The 16,425-nt window shown below is 33.4% G+C and overlaps 2 protein-coding genes across 2 annotated transcripts; one reads left to right on the top strand and one right to left on the bottom strand.

Moving 5' to 3' along the window:
• Positions 1-3,330: 3,330 nt before the first annotated feature.
• Positions 3,331-6,999, top strand: LOC112039289 (protein CANDIDATE G-PROTEIN COUPLED RECEPTOR 2). The gene is made up of 6 exons (XM_024072150.2): positions 3,331-3,796; positions 5,475-5,666; positions 6,023-6,185; positions 6,280-6,382; positions 6,497-6,578; positions 6,719-6,999. Exons 1-6 carry the CDS (start codon positions 3,509-3,511, stop codon positions 6,794-6,796), a joined length of 906 nt encoding a protein of 301 aa, XP_023927918.1. The 5' UTR covers positions 3,331-3,508; the 3' UTR covers positions 6,797-6,999.
• Positions 7,000-8,671: 1,672 nt separating this feature from the next.
• LOC112039283 (acyl carrier protein 1, chloroplastic) lies at positions 8,672-11,561 on the bottom strand. The gene is made up of 4 exons (XM_024072143.2): positions 11,371-11,561; positions 10,614-10,724; positions 9,495-9,617; positions 8,672-8,995 (listed from the first exon to the last, which is right to left on the bottom strand). The coding sequence occupies exons 1-4, from the start codon at positions 11,443-11,445 to the stop codon at positions 8,873-8,875; spliced, it is 432 nt and encodes a 143-aa protein (XP_023927911.2). The 5' UTR covers positions 11,446-11,561; the 3' UTR covers positions 8,672-8,872.
• Positions 11,562-16,425: the final 4,864 nt, after the last annotated feature.

The raw sequence follows: 16,425 nt of genomic DNA, 5'->3' as shown, positions 1-16,425 counted from the left end.
GTCTCATTGCTAAAGCTGGAACCAATGGGATCCAAAGGGAGGGAGGTGAAAGTGGAGGTTTTGGCGTAGGTTATGCCACGTTTGGTTTGAAGAAGTAAGGGCCAGTTTGGTTATTTTTGTTCACACACATATATATATATATATGTTCCTAACTTCCTATGGCTTGGTCTGTATTTTGACAAAGATTTTAGTCATACTATTCTACCCCATTTAAATATATCATTTTATGGTCAATTGCCCAAAGAAATAGTAGGAAGGAAAGGATAAAAAGATTTGATGATTTTAGCCTTCCAATTTCAAAGTCTACAATTATTCCAAGAAGAAGAAATTCATTTTTTGTTCAAACTTCAAAGTATCCAAAATGCTACCTAACAAAATCATAATAATTGTGAAGGTAAAAAGTTTAAAAAAAAAAAAAAAAAAAAAAAGGACATGCGGATTTTTATTTTGGGCTAAATGATAATAGTATTTGAAACTATGAGGAAATCTATTTTTGATTTTTTTCTTTTATAGAAAAAGTTGAAAACTTAAAAATACTTTTAGAGATAGGTAAGATAATCCATGTCTATCCAGCTACCTCCACCATTCCCCATTATTTACCTAAATAAGAAAGCCCCATACAAGGGATAATTCTTAGTGAGTTAGGAAGAGCTTTGACTTCCTCTTTTAACTAAACTTGAAGAGCTTTGACTTCCTCTTTTAACTAAACTTTTTTGGAGAAATTATCATTATAACACGCAACCGGACACACAAAGGTTAAAATAATGTTTTTAAAACACAATTTTAGTTATAATTATAAAATGATAAGATGATAGAAACAACATTTTCACATTTGTAATTAAAACCTTGAAATTGTAATCAAAACATGACTTCATCTGTATATACCAGTGTCTAACTATTACTTTAACTTTTACTCATTTCACACTGAACAATGCTAGCCTAGGATCACAACTTTTTAGGCAACTCTTGCTCTAACTTATCGAAATAAGCGTACGTAAACTCAATACTTCTTCTCTACTATTCACAACTCATCAGGTAAAAGTTGTGTAAAATGTTGTGATTGTAGCATTTTTCTTTGGATAAACTATGTATTTTGTCCTTATCTTTTACATCATATTTCAATTTGATTCCTAACATTTTAATTGTGTCAATTTGGTCCCTAACTTTTTAGTGCAGTATCAATTTAATCCCTACTGTTATTTCTTGAATGAAAAAGTTTGATGTGTCAAAGAAAATAATAAAGAATTAATTTATCTGCCATGTTAATTACCAACTCTATAACCACATCATATTAAAATATTTAAAAATAAATAAATAAATTGTTGTTCTCACGGAGACTAGGCTTGGGGAAAAAATTAAAATCCCTCTGACTCTCACGTACGCTCATCCTAACCCCTGAACCCTAACTCTCTCAGCTAAAATAGAGGTTTTAGACAGCAACAAGGTCTGGCAGCAATGACTGGCAGTTGATTTTTCTCTTCGGTGGCAGAAGATTCATCTCTCTCTGTGTGTCATATGTTTTAGATGATGATTTCATATAATAGTTTTGTATGGAGCTCAGATCGGTTGTGGTTGTTCTTTTATGCTTATGTCTGTTCTTTTGGGTTTTTTTATGGCTGTTCATTTGAAACAAAATTGTACTCCATCATACGTTCTCACGTACGCTTATATGGAAGCTTGCTAAACAGTGATGTTAGGTGTTTTTGGGGTATTAACGTATCGCCCCACGTTTGAGGACAACTTTGATTATTTATTTATTTGTTATTATTATTTTTATTTTGTAACAATGTAAAAGGAGATTAGTGCCAAAAGGTGTGCACACAAGTCTAGGTTGCCAATTCCTGGACTTCTTGGAATATTGGATCAGGGTCAACTTTGAATTGTATGCTTTGGAACGTTCCCTTTTGGATTCGAAGGATTGCTTTGATTGATGCAAATCCTGATGTACTAATGTATGCTTTGGGACTAAGGGCATGTTTGGTAGACTGTAATAGATGTTATAATGTAATAGTTATTCAAATGGTTTAGTTATTCTTTAGTTTGGTTATGTTTTTATTACAAAGAATAGTCATTCTTTATAAATAACTATTCTTCAAAATGAGGAATAATCATTACTCTTTAAAATGTTGTATTAGCTATTCTTTAGTAAGTGTAATAATTTCAAAACTTAATATAAACTTTCCATATACATTTAACAATTATAAAAATAAAAAATCATAAAAAATAACAAATATCTCTCTTAAATTTAAAAATAACAATTTTTAAGGAGATATAATTGTATAAGTAAAATATTTCCTAAAATAAATGTCAAGTTTCATTCTAATGTTATAACTCATAACCAAACTAATGAATAAGTTTAGTTATTACATTACAACACACTTTATTACTAGTAATAAATATTACAATTCATGTCGTAATCCCAATTTAGTGTACCTAACGTATCCTAACAATTTACATGGTTTTGTGTTGGATAGCTTAAAGAACAACAAATGTACTAGTTTCAAATGATGTGCTAGTGTCGTGATACAGCAACCCCCTCATATTCAACAGTTTCCATTCAGTTCAGTCCTTACTCCATAGGCATTTTTACTAATTAAGAGAGAGAGAGAGAGAGAGAGGGAAACTTGGTGCTGCTGGAAGAGAGAGGCTCAGTCGGAACGAGAAAGAAGGTGCTGCCGTCCTTGCATTAGGGAATTTGGATTTTAAGGAGATGTGTTTTGGATTGGGTTTGCCCCTGTTTAATGAGATAAGCAAATTTTATTTTCAAACTAAAAATGATTTGATTAGGGATTTTTTCAAAAACACTAACATGGCAGTAGAGCAGTTTTTTTTTTTTTTAAGTAAAAAAATTGACGTGGCGGTACTTTGTTGACGTGGCAAATTTTTTTTAATTTATTCTGTTTGACACGTGATTTTTTTGTCTAAAAAATAATAATAATGACTAAATTGACACAGCAACTAAAAGTTAAGAATCAAATTAATAAAATTAAAAAAAAAGATAAGATTCATTTATGTAGTTTACTATTTTTCTTTTTACACGTTTCTTCTCCAACTTTCACAACTTGGGAGCAAAAATTGTGTAAAATGTTGTGATTACAGCATTTTTTTTTTTTTCCCTGCACAGTACTACAAACCTGTGCAGTATTTCTTTCATCTCTTTGACTCAAAATGCCAAAAAAAAAAAAAATTTTTTCTCCTACACAGTACTACAAACCTGTGCAGTATTTCTTTCATCTCTTTGACTCAAAATGCCAAAAAAAAAAAAAAAAAACTACCCAACTGTCAGTCTCATTGAAGATTAGATGACAACACGCTTTGCAAGATCAACTTTGAAAGTCGTAGAACCCATTTTCTGTCTCTTTTCCACAACAACTTTAAAAAAAACAGAGCACAACAAACTCTCTGTTTGTTTTTCTGGTACCTAAAAAACGACATAGTATCATAAACCCTCTGAACCTAGGGTTAGGGTTTGTTGTTTTTTCGAAATCCTTCAATCAAATTGTCTCAAATGCGAGATCTCCAAGAATCACTCACAGTCTCTGCGCTCCCAAACCTACCAATCACAGCAGCTCCATCGCCAATTTCTCCAAGGTTCTACGACTGGCTCTTCGAGTGCCATGGTTTCTGGCACAACGTGGCTCTCATTGTTCCGAACCTTCTCTTCGTCTTATACTTGTCGTTTCAAGCAAAGAAGAGCCTCTCCAAGCTCACTCATGGCCGCTCTTATGTCATCATCGCTTACTACGCCTGCCTCTGGCTTGCTAGCTTGCTCAATTTGATCTGGTGCACTTTTCAGGTTCTGGGTTTTCTTTTCCTTTTTTTCTTTATGATTTTTTGGATTTGTGTGATGGGTTTTTGTAAATTTGAGTTCTTTTCTGTTTTGGGTTCTTGAAATTTTGGGCTTTTGTAGCTCAGTTTAGTGGCTGAACTTTGTCTTTTGTGTTTTTGTTTGGGTTTTGGGAATTAGTGGCTGAATTGAATTGTTGGTGATGGGTTGCTTTCTGGGTTGTTAAATTTAGTAGCTGAATATGCCTTGGTGATTTCCTTTTGTGGTTTTTTCGATTGTGGTGGTTGCTATATGGGGGTATTAATGGCTGAATTTGTTTTTGATTTTGGCCTTTGGCTCTTGGCTCTTGTTTGTGATTTCTGAATTTGGATTCTTGTTCTTGGATTTAGTAACTGAACTAAAGATGACTTTCCAAAAATATGTTATGGATTCTTGTTCAATAGTTGGGATTTTTAAAATCACAAAAATATGTTAAGGGGATATGCTTGTGTGTTTGAGCTAGTGCACATTGTACACAGAAAAGGAAGAAAAGTGGGAAAAAGAAGAAGAGAGTTAATGCTTGTGGTTGATTCCTTGAATGGGTTTAGTTGTTAGTGGGTCTGTGGGTGTATATTTGGATAATTTGGGCTTTTAATTGGGTTTAGTGACTTTATTTGGGGTAGTAAAATTAGGTTGTACAAACTTGTGTCTTTGGTCTAACATCAAGCTGTTATTTATTTGTTTTACCTTAAAAAAAAAAAAAAAACACTAACATCAAGCTGTATGGTTTATTTGAGTAAAACCAAATTACTCAAGAATCTGAATTGGAATACTGAATATAGTGGTTTCCTTTAGTGGAAACTACTACGAAATTTACTGTGAAAATCATCTTTATTTTAGTTAGAGTACATGAAAGATTAATGGAGGAACTTTGGTGGCCAATACAACTTTGGATTTGATCGCGTGTACTTGTTAGAAAAATTAAATATTTGATCTGCGTGCAGGTTGATATCTAAAATATGATTGAAAATTACTTTTGGCAGCTAATTTCTGCACTTGGAAGAATATAAGAATGGTCTTGTGGCCTATGAATGTTTGGTGGCAACCAATGTAGAGATTGAAAGGAGTTAGGAAATGCACAAAAGAAAGAATATTGTTAAAAAATATAATCTTATTTACTTACAAAAATAAGTTTAGAATAGGAATGTAGAAGGCGTAAAAATTTTCTGTTAAGGGCCATCCTCTTGCATGGTCAGTTGATCACATTTTGCTGATGCTTTTGAAGCTTGATTGTTTCTGTAACTCTTTCTTTTCACTTCAAATTTATGATTCCAACAAGTGTAAACCTTGATCTACCTACATGTTCTTATCTTGTTTGTATGCACCTGTAATGTTTTACTTGATGATTTGGTAAGCAAGCCTTTTGTGCATAGCGTTATTTTATCATGGTTGTTTCAAAAATTCTTGTTAATTTCAAACCATTGCACATTGACATATGTCAGGCCACTGTCCAATTTTCTTAAATTGGTTTTGTTATGCAACAAGTTAGATGCCTTCTCAGAAACCCACGCACACCTCAATTTTGTTTGATCACACATGCTAGGCAACTGCTACTAAACCTTGTTTATTGTTTTTGCTATCTAAAATCCTCTTTGTTGGACATTTCCTGGTGTTTTAGCTAAGAATTGGATTATCTTTGTTGACACAGGCATGGGAGTGCACTCCTGGAAAAGAACTAGTTTGGAATCTCTTATCTTTGTTTACAACATCTGGAATGCTATTTTTGGAAGTAAGTTTGGTGGCTTTTTTGTTCCAAGGAAATCATGTGAGTGGATTAGAAGCTTTGACAAAGACGTTTGTGGTCTCAGGGCTTATCATTGGTTTAGATTTACTTCTAAAGGTATTTCTTGATTTCTGGTGTGTGTTTGTGTGTGTGTATATACATATCTATCTTATAAATAATGTTAGCCTGTCTGTGATCATGATAGTATATTTTGCAAGGGAAAAAACATGATATCTTTCCTTCTTATATGTGTGTTAATAATGCACTCCGCATTTCTTAAGTCTCAGCGTGCGGAGTTATGGACCGATGAATTCCTATGCCATTTCTAATTGACTCTGTATGGAATTGAATCTGATATATAGGTGCTTTTGCACATATTGAACTACACATTAATGCTAGTACTTAAATATGGATTAATGTCAATATTTCCTTTTTAATTTTTTCTTAACAAACTTGTTGACATTTTTTTCCAGGCAATTTATCTGTTCGGATTTGGGATCCCATTATTCATTGACAGCGATGATCATACACATCCATTGAAGTGGAACTTGTGGGTTGTTCATAGGCTGGTGCTGACTGCAGTTTATGGCTTCATACTGTTCATGTACCATTCCAAATGGAGAGAAAGATTACCTGGTAAGTTTGTCTGACATATGCAAATTGTTACAGTTGTCTCATTTCAATTTCATGACTGTTTAATCTTGGGTTTTTTTCTTTAAATTATCTGCAGCAAGACCTGCATTCTACAACTATATTGCTGTCATGTTCTCGATGAATGCTCTTGCTTTATTAGCTTGTGCACTTACTGGAAGTGGGGCTGGTTTCGGGTTCTGGTAATTTTTATTCAATCTCCTTCAAACAAATAATTCCACGGAAACGTCTATTTCAGATTCATTTTTCTAATGGTCTTTTTTTTTTTTTTTTGGTTGCTAAATCTTTTGTAACAGGTTGTATGGCGCCACCATTGTTTGCTACCATGCCTTCTATCTTCCTCTTCTATATGTAACATTCCTTGCAGACTTTTTCCAGGTCATTGTCATCATTTATTCTTCGTGGCATTTATTTTGTAAAAAATATATTTTCATTGATCTCAATCAACCCCCAAACCTTTTTAAATATAATTTATAAGATTGTATTGTTTTAAATTGATGTTTTCTTGATGACTACAGGAGGAAGATTTACATTTAGAGAATGTATACTACTCGGAGATGAAAGATGCTGGTTTCTTTGATGGTGACTGGGAGTGATATGGTTACTTCTGAATCAAAATATGATCTTCTGATCATACTCTGTAAATGAAAGTAAATATGTACCAGAATTGCAAACTGTTGAGATGTAAGGGATGCTTATAATGTTTGTATGGCTTCTTATCTTTTTCTCATTTCACTTCTTTTGCAAATGTTGCTTCCCTATTCAAAAAGCTAATAGTATGAAGTGTACCTTGTCTACATATATACTTTGCATTATATATATTTGGATATATGGTGAAATAGGTCCAAGCATGGGATTTTTCAAATTCCAAAATGCATAATTATTACTAATGTAATGATAACGTCATGGTGGTTTAGAGTAAAAGTGGGGAGCACATTTTGTTTATCTGTATAATCCACTTCCATCTCCTCATTTGCTATAACTTGTAAATTTGCCTGTACCATGTGGTATGGTTTCTTTTGGCACGTAGGATTCAGTATGCTTCATGTTCTTTATTATGGCAGATTGATGTGAAGTGACAATGGCTTTTAGGCTGATTGGCAGTTCTTATGTAACCGCTTGTGAGAGAGAAAGAGAGGGGGGGTGGGGGGGGGCGCTTTGGTGTTTGTTGTTGTTGGAGGTTGTTGAGACTAAGGCATCAGGTTTTCTGGCAATTTCCCTCTTGATCGGCAGTGGACTAACTGCTGGCCTTAGGGTTGTTATCAGGACCAACTCACTTTCACAGTTTTAAGGCTTTTAGCATTCTTTGAAAGACTTTGATTTAGGAATCAGCTTCAAAGGTAGTAGGAAGAGGGCATAAGATTGGCAACCTAGTATGTGTAATTTGATAGTGCTTCCATATGACTGGCATCAAAGCCTGCCCTTCGACAGTGTGTCACTCCTCAACGTGTACTTCTGATGTGGGAGATAGGGATAGGGATATAGGGTACCACTGTTGTATTGCAGGTTTGCAGGTTGCAGCTCTAGCTTAAACCGCATTGAGGGTATGGACTAGCCTATCAACTGAATGATCAAATTCTTGTGTAGTGTGAAGTATGATAAAATATGGGTTCTCTAAGTAGCTCAATTAGTAAAGTTTTTTGTCATCAAATAAGAGATTTCAATGTCTTGGCTTGATGATAATAAACAATTATTATGAAATGGATGTCATAAGTTTGAAATACAATTGGCCTTTATGTTATCAGCTATAGGCTTGGAATTCTATCATCAGCTATACGTTTAGGTTTGGACTCTTTGGAATACTATCGTTCTCTAATGTTATCAGCTATGTTGTTTCCCTTATGTTATCAGCTATGTTGTTTCAAATCTATGATAGGATTGCTCCACTCTTTGAACGTTAGTGGTTATATTAGTATTTTTGGTAACTTATAGTCCAGGATTATTTGCTTTGTATGTCATTTTCATTTCTTTCTTTCTTAAATTAATTAAGAATAAGAAATGGGTTGATAAGACTCTCAAACTGATCAACTTCAAGAGTCCATGGGACGAATCCCAGTTCACTTTACAAATCAAATTCCGTGATGGCTTAGTTGAAGCCTAACAGTATGCCATCCAGAAAAGTTGTAGCAGCAAACACTATTCCTGAATCATCATGTAACACACCATTTTATCTTTTCGGATGCAATTCCCAGGAACTGGGACTGCAAACTGATTAGTCAGGTCCTTGCCTGGCGTGGTGCTATGTCTATTCATAGATAGATTTTGCCCCAGGGCTAACTCCTTTGTTAGGAGGGTAGGCACGGTGGGAATGGTCATATATATATATATATATATAACCTTTGTTTTTGTGGAGAAAGGGTCATATATGTAACATTGCACAACCAAATAACCTTAATGCTGTCAATAACCTTTACCTTAAACATTGAGGGCCATTCTTCATTTGATCATAGAGTGCATAACCATTAGGCTAGAAAAAAAAAAAAGACAGTAATTTATTGCAAAGACATGTCTTCATAATTTAACAACCAACTTGTTCCTTTCAGATTTAACAAACACAAGATCTGATTTCATTACTAAATTGCTGTATAATCCACATACAGCAGGCTAAAACATGACAGCAGTAAAAACCACTTTCAATGTAGGTTGAATGTTACTTCGATGCACCCTTTTCCTCACTTTTTCTCAATGAGCTTCTCAATGAGATCTGCTGCATCCTGAACAGTTGCAATGCTCTGGGCACTCTCCTCTTCTACACTGATCCCAAATTCCTCCTCGAGTCCCATCACGATCTCAACCTAAAAAGGTGTTAAGTGTCGTATGTTAAACAGGCACCACCCAAAAAAGTTTAGTAGACTTTAAAAGCAACCAATTAAAAATAAAAATAACTTGGACAGAAGGGAATGAAATCAAAGCATTTCCTCTCCCTCTCTCTCCTTATGGAACTGATTCATGACTTAAAAAGAAAAAGTCTCTACACTAAGTCCTGGCATTCATCACATCACCATCGCTTACCCCTATGATCACTAAATGACAATTTTGGCAAAGAAGTTACATATCACTTTCAGATTAGTGCCACAAAATCCATGAGAAAACAGATGAAGATGTGAAGTTTAGAAAATAAAAATTTTATGGTACATCAAGCAATGATATTAACCTGTGCTCATAGGACATAAGTGGGTGCACTTCAATAAACAAGAAAAAACCATCACAATTAGAGAAAGGTGAAATTGTGTAAAATTGTTGTCAGAATATCTAATAGCATTGTGTAATTGTTGACAGATAATTGCTTAGTACCGTGTCGAGTGAGTCAGCCCCAAGTGCTGCAAATTTTGACTCGCCAGTAACTGTAGAGTCATCCGGTAAAGCCAGCTGCTTCTTCACTATATTACACACCTTTTCTACGGTCTCTGGTTTGGCCTGCTCATTGACATTTAATACATTTATTGCAACTTGCATATTTTCTGGAGAGTTTGCATAAAATGCACAAGATTCCCAACATAAAAGCCAACAAGAAGACAGAAATAAAACGCATAGAATTTCCATAGTGCTGGTGCACACCACAAGATAACAGAAGTCAATTGTAATTTATGAGTCATTGAGATGCATTAACATAACATCGACCAATGTTGTGAGGATATTAAGAATATAACAATATTAACATATCCATATAAAATTTCTTGAACACCCTCTGGATGATCCACATTATAAAGTCCCAATAATCAGATGATGGGGTTTCCATATCAAATAATAAATTCCTACAATGAGCTTCAAGAACATTCCACATCTGCAGAAAACTGATACTATTGGCATAAAATTAATAGGTAGTGGAGTTTCTTCACTTCATGACTTCCACATAAGAAATACTATGTCATCCTTGATCTGTTATTTGAGTGTTACATCATGACCAATACTTTATTTTATGGAAAGATATGGCTCCATAATTAACCTAGGGTCAACATGAGCAAAGTTGCACACCTCTAGTCTTACATTAATACTACAAGGATGAGGCACCTACCACCTATTAAAAAGAATTGTTAAGCCTGCCAGATACAGAGTTAGGAATTTGTGATATATTAATTCTGATCATACTTGGAGTAACTGAGTATTTTATTCAGCTTCCAATCAATTGATCATAAATTCAAAATTGATAAGAACAAATAGTGTCCAAATTTTCTATCAATATAACCAAAACTTAATTCAATTTGCTTTGTCATACAGAAAAACAGATTTGGTGGCCATACAAGACAAAGTAAAAAGCTCAATGAACAATCATGGACCCAATTCAATTCAGTGGGATTGTTTTATAAAACTCTTGAACTTCTGAATTTGGAGTATCTTACATTCACGCAATTCCCAGGTTCAACAAGAAATCGATATTTCACGAGAAAAATACTCCATGAGCTAAAAACTTACAGCACAAGAAACCTGAAGACGAACTGGCAGTGGCCGCATCCTAAAAGAGATGCTGCTTCTTCCATAATAAGAAAGCGAAACTGGCTTCAAACCAGAAACCCTTAGCGTTGCCTGTTTAACACATTCAACCACAAGAACCTCAACTGAATAATTTACATCAGAAAAATAGAATAAAAAATAATAATTAAACTACCTCCAATTGTTGTAAGGCAAAGTACAAAGTTTAGAATGCAAAAAGGGTAGTGTTATTTCCACGCCTATATTGGGCACTTCCAAAGCCACGCCACGCCACGTGTGCAAGCAGTCATTATTGGTGTGGAAATAGTAATTCCTTTGTGTAAATTGTTTTAAAAAAAAATGTTTATGAGCCATGAAGCTGGGCATTTTATAGTAATCAATCATCACATTCGTTTACTAGTAGCATATTTTAATTTCTTTTTTATTTAATGTTTTAAATATTTGTAACAGACTATTCACGACACACTAATCAGTAATCACTAATGTTTTAATAAATATTTATGGGGTTAAGGATTCTTCTTAACCAAATCACATATAGGACATAGAAATGAGAATTGATAAAACGAAACCCACATAACATATAATATCAAATCCCACGGGTCAAATCAAAATTGCAATGGAACTCAGATTAAGCTATAATACTGAAAAGTTAATTGACAAAAATAATAGGAGATTTATTCAGGATTGGCAAATATTTTGATGAGAATAAAATTTGAGGAGCATAGAGTGGTAAACATACCAAGCCATGTTGGAAGGAGTGAGAAGGGCGAGAGTGCATGGAGATCAATGGTGATGCACCGGCTGTGGCTGCCATTGGAGGATTCTACAGAAAGAGAGAAAATGCAGGAGAGAGAGAGAGAGAGAGTTCAGAGTTTTGATGTTGTTTTTCTTTTAAGGTGTAGTACATCACATATATAGGAGGTTTGAGTATAGTTGTTGATGTTGACAGAGGTTTAAGGGGGGTTCGGACTTCGGAGATTCCAAGGTTGGAGATTTGGGGAGTTTTTGGGTTTTGGACACCTGTCATTTGCTGTCGTTTATTTAAAATGGTGGTGCTGTTGAACTCAAATGTTAAAGACTGGAAGAGCCACATGAGGGCCGGCTTTGAAATGGACTTTAGTATTGGGTTGTAGTCTGTTCTTTTGTATTTCTAGCTGTAATGGGCTTAAATAGTTGCTTGGAGGGTTTTTTGTTTTTGTTTTGGGAAAAAGGGTAAGAGAGGCGACATGGTGGCGGCTCTAGAACTAGGAGATCAGTAAGACTAAGAAGATGTATTTTGGGTAAGAAATAGATCTTGCAATTTACGTGGTTTTCTTATTACTTCCTCTGTTTTATTTTTTTTTGTCCTCTATTCCATTTTGAGATGTCCTAAAATATTGTCCTGTTTCTAAAAATAAAAGTCATTAATTTACTAATGTTCCTATTATACCCTTATTAATTTACTAATTCAATTTTTTAATAATTTTTTTTAAGGATAGTTTTGGAAACTTATATATTTTTAAAAGGTAGACAAGACAATAAATGATGTTCCCTTAAAAAGTTTGACTTTTCAAACAGAACAAAAAAATTGGGACGGAGGGAGTACAATTTGTCCATAGTAATAGTGAGAAAATAAAAGATAAACTATTAAGTTCATTAGGCATATTGTTTCTTAATGCAATGAACATAATAAATGTTTCTGCGAAAATTAAATCTTGAAAATCTTCTATTGTTTCTAAATACAATAAATATATTAATTATTGTTTTTAAGTGAATTTTAATTATTACTGTTTAGAATATTTTTATGGGTCCGGTTAATGTGTGCCCTTAGAGCATATATTAACAAATTCATTTTTGGAAAAGTTTTATTGGAAATTGAAAAAGTTGTCAAAATTTTTTCAATTCTCGATAAACTTTTTTCAAAATTAGTTTACTATTATGTGCCCTTAGGGCACACATTAGTAAAATCTTATTTTTATTTATTAGTTTATGTCTATACTCTTTTACCATAATTTTATTTAACAATTCAACTTCACTTTGATAACTATTGGTCGTTGTAATTGTATTAAGAAATTTTTTTTGTTGTGTTAACATTTGCTTTTGTTTTTACTCAATCACTCCCTTGTCCCAAAACCCTAGTCCAAAAAAAAAAAAAAAAAAAAAAAAATTTTTTTTTTTTTTTTTTTTTTTTTTTTTTTTTTTTTTTTTTAAGAATCACCATCTATCTAATTGTTTAATTGCCTTTTAGTGTTAACATCACCATCTATCTAATTGTTTAATTGCCTTTTAGTGTTAACATTTGCTACCCATGCCCCAGTCTCCACTTAAGAAATAACAAATTAAAAGCTTATTCAATTTCCACTCTACTTACATATTTGGTCAAGAGTATAAATTAATTGAGAAGTGTTTTGTTTACAACATTTCCACAATAAATCCTAGATGACAAGCTGTTATGGATTCTAATTTGAAACCACCATTGAAATTACTTTTTTACTCAATAATAACAGCTAGTCTGAACCTGCCATTTAAGTTTTCTTGTAAAAGTATTGTAAAAATGTTGTGAACATAACATTTCTCAAATGAATTATAACTTCATTTGCAAGAATAGATTGTTAAGAGGATCATATTCAAACTTATATCAGTTGAGCTTAAAAAAAAAAATTAGAGTCAAGGTGTTCAAAATTTTATTTTAAGAGGTCAAAAGTTAATAAAAAAAAATTTTAAATTAAAATTAAAATATTATATATATAACAAATTTGGCCATCTCAAATGACGCCACCCCTCACGGTCGAAGGTGGCATTTTTACTTGGGTATAAGAGCATCCGCATCAGACGTGGCAAAAATTATGCCATTTTGCCATATCAAAACCCTACTTTATTATTTTGCCACATTATTTTACAACATACCATTTATCAGATGTTCTATACTTCAATTTTATACTTTAAAATAATATTTACTATCCATTAAAATAATATATTAATTACTCACTCAAAAAAAAAAAAAAAACACAACAAATCTCAGAAACCCATCAAATGTTTTCTTTTTCTTCACCTCTCTCTCTTTCTCTCTCTCTTTCTCTGAACCTCTCGCCTCTCTCTAATTTATAATTTCTCTCTTTTCCTCTAACCTTTCAGTCCATAACCTCTAATTCTCTCTTCGTCTGTCTGGTGGCATTGTGGTGGTAGGTTCACTGATTTCACCTTTGTGGTGGCCCCATGGTTGTGGGTTTTGTAGTGGGTCGGTTTTTATTTGGATCGGTGATAGAGGATATGGGTTTTTTGTGGGTGTGTTGGAGTTTTGTAGGTTTTGGTTTGGATTGTTAGTTTGGGTCTGTTGTGATGAAGATTTTGTGGGTTTGAAATGTTTGTGAATTTTTTGATGCATGTGGTCTGTGGTTGCTAGTTCTGGGTTTGTGGGTTGATGGTTTTTGTGGGTTTTGTGGTCGCCATTGTTTTGCTGGATTTGTGGTTTTTGCTGATTCCATTGTTTTGCTGGGTTTGTGGGTTTTGAATCTTTTGATTGTGGTCGATGGTCGCTAGGTTTCTCAAATTTGTTGGGTTGGTGGGAATCGGTGAAGGGAACGAGTGAGGGAATCGGTGAAGAGAGAGTGGAGATAGAGGCGGTGAGAGCTGAAGGAGAAGATGAAAGAATGAGAGAGAAAGAAGAATAAAAAAGAATAAATTCATTTGCCACACCGGTTCCGTATCGTGGCAAATTTATGATGTTACTGTAGCATGTTGCAAAAAAAAAAAGATATGGCACATCTGATAAATAGGGTTAAATGATGTTTGGTATGCCAAATGTCCCAAATATTTAGCATTTGGCATAGCTGATAAAGATGCTCTAACTATAGTAATATAATACCCTGTCAATTGAAATTGGGTGTGTGAAACAAGAAAATCGAATGAGTCCTTGTGTGGTCCAGTCCCATGCACCAAAGGCAGTAGTTGGTATTATTATATATATAGAGTTGGTCGATATGCTTTTAATAAAAAATTATGTCCATCTGATGAGAGATTGCTGCCTTTGTGAGTGCAGACAAAAATGGGGAAAGCTTTTGTAGGCATGTTGCCACCAACTTAGCCATTTTGGCTGCCTGGTTCTATTTATATTTCCTTTAAACCAAAAAAAAAAAAAAAAATGTCCTGCAAAAAATGTATGTATTGGATTTGGATGTCTAATCATCATTTACGTACTTCACTAATGGTTTCTTAGTTTCTAGAATAAAATTTCATTTTGGTCATGTATAACTTTTGTAATCACATATGAGCAAATAAACTCGGCCAAAATCATAGGCCAAACAAGTGTAATTAACTCTCTCTTCTTCTTTTTCTTAAAAAGAAAAAAAAATTCTCTCTTCTTCTTTGTTTTATTCCAGTTTTGTGAAAAATGAATTTACAAGAAAATAAAAAGGAAAAAAAATTGAATTTTCAGTGGTGCGGTTCTAAGGCCTACAATCCACTATTTCATATTTTTCTTTTATTTTGCAATACAAATCTCTTTCACAGAGGTCTCTACCCTCTCTATATATACACATTCTTGGGAGACAAATTTCAATAATTTTTTAATCTATATTTATTTCTGGAGCCATTTCCTTCCTTTTGTGTCTCATTTTGCTGATTACACGGGTAAGACTCTGCTGATTGGGTTGGTGAAGTTTCTTTATAAGTTTGGTCTTCCTCAACGGTTAGGTTTGGTGGATTTTCCTTATTTTCTTGATCTTGGACAATTTATTTTTTTAGAGAAATGTTATATTCACAACAAATTTTAAGTGACAGGTTGTTATTGACTATTGCAAGTGGACAAAAAAGTAATTTAAATTATAGATTCAAATTAGAATTAATAACAATTTGTCACTTATGATTTGTTGTGAACATAGTACTTCTATTTTTTAATAGCTTTCGAGTTTTAGGAAATACCAGTTCTCTGTCATACATGTGCAATATAATTACAAGAAAAATTCCTAATGCTTGTCTAGTAAAAAATTTGGGGGGAATTCATCACAGATGTCTATTGGTTTGGCTCAATAAATTTGTTGACTATTTAATAGAAATTAAATGTGTTGTTGTCTTTAACTAAAAATTTTATCTTAGATTTAGAGAGATCAACGAGGATCCTCTAAAGTGCTTAAAGTAACTCCACATTCCTAAAATCCTATCCATCAATTTTGAAAGGAGTAGATTGAATTTTAGGTACCACATCAGCAATAATTTAAATATATACCAAAATATATTAGACTATTAGCAGGGTGTTATGACCCTAATGTCCCACATTGGTTAAGTGTAAACTTAACCATGTGTTTGTAAACTCGTGAGTACCCTCCCCTTGTAAGCTAGTTTTCAATGGTGAGTTCTACCTATGGGTTTGTAACATTTGGTATCAAAACTAACTATCACCCCAATTAATTGAGTATAGCTCATTGAATATAGGATCAAATGAATTGCGGTTTTGTGGTAAGTCAACTATGGAGCATGGTGGTATGTTATGATCCTAGTGTCCCATATTGGTTAAATGTAAGCTTAATCATGTGTTTATAAGTTCTTGAGCACCCTCTTCTTATGAGCCGGTTTTCAATGGTGAGTTCTACTCATGGGTTTGTAACACAGGGACGGATCTATATATTGATTGAGGGGCAATGGCCCCCCCCCCTAATTTAAAAAAAAAAAAAGTATATTAATAGGTACTAATTTTAGCAATTTTGTTCAATAAAATTATATTTTGTTCCTCTTTAACAATGCCATCAATTCTTTTAAGAGTAATATTATAGTCACACACTTTTTTACAACATTTTTACAAACTATTGAGGTAGCAAAT

This window comes from Quercus suber, unplaced genomic scaffold (genome assembly GCF_002906115.3).
Source record: "Quercus suber isolate HL8 unplaced genomic scaffold, Cork oak 2.0 scaffold_30, whole genome shotgun sequence".
Classification (NCBI taxonomy): Eukaryota; Viridiplantae; Streptophyta; class Magnoliopsida; order Fagales; family Fagaceae; genus Quercus; species Quercus suber.
Note: the sequence above shows the minus strand (reverse complement) of the source record. Positions and strands in the feature narration are given on the sequence as shown.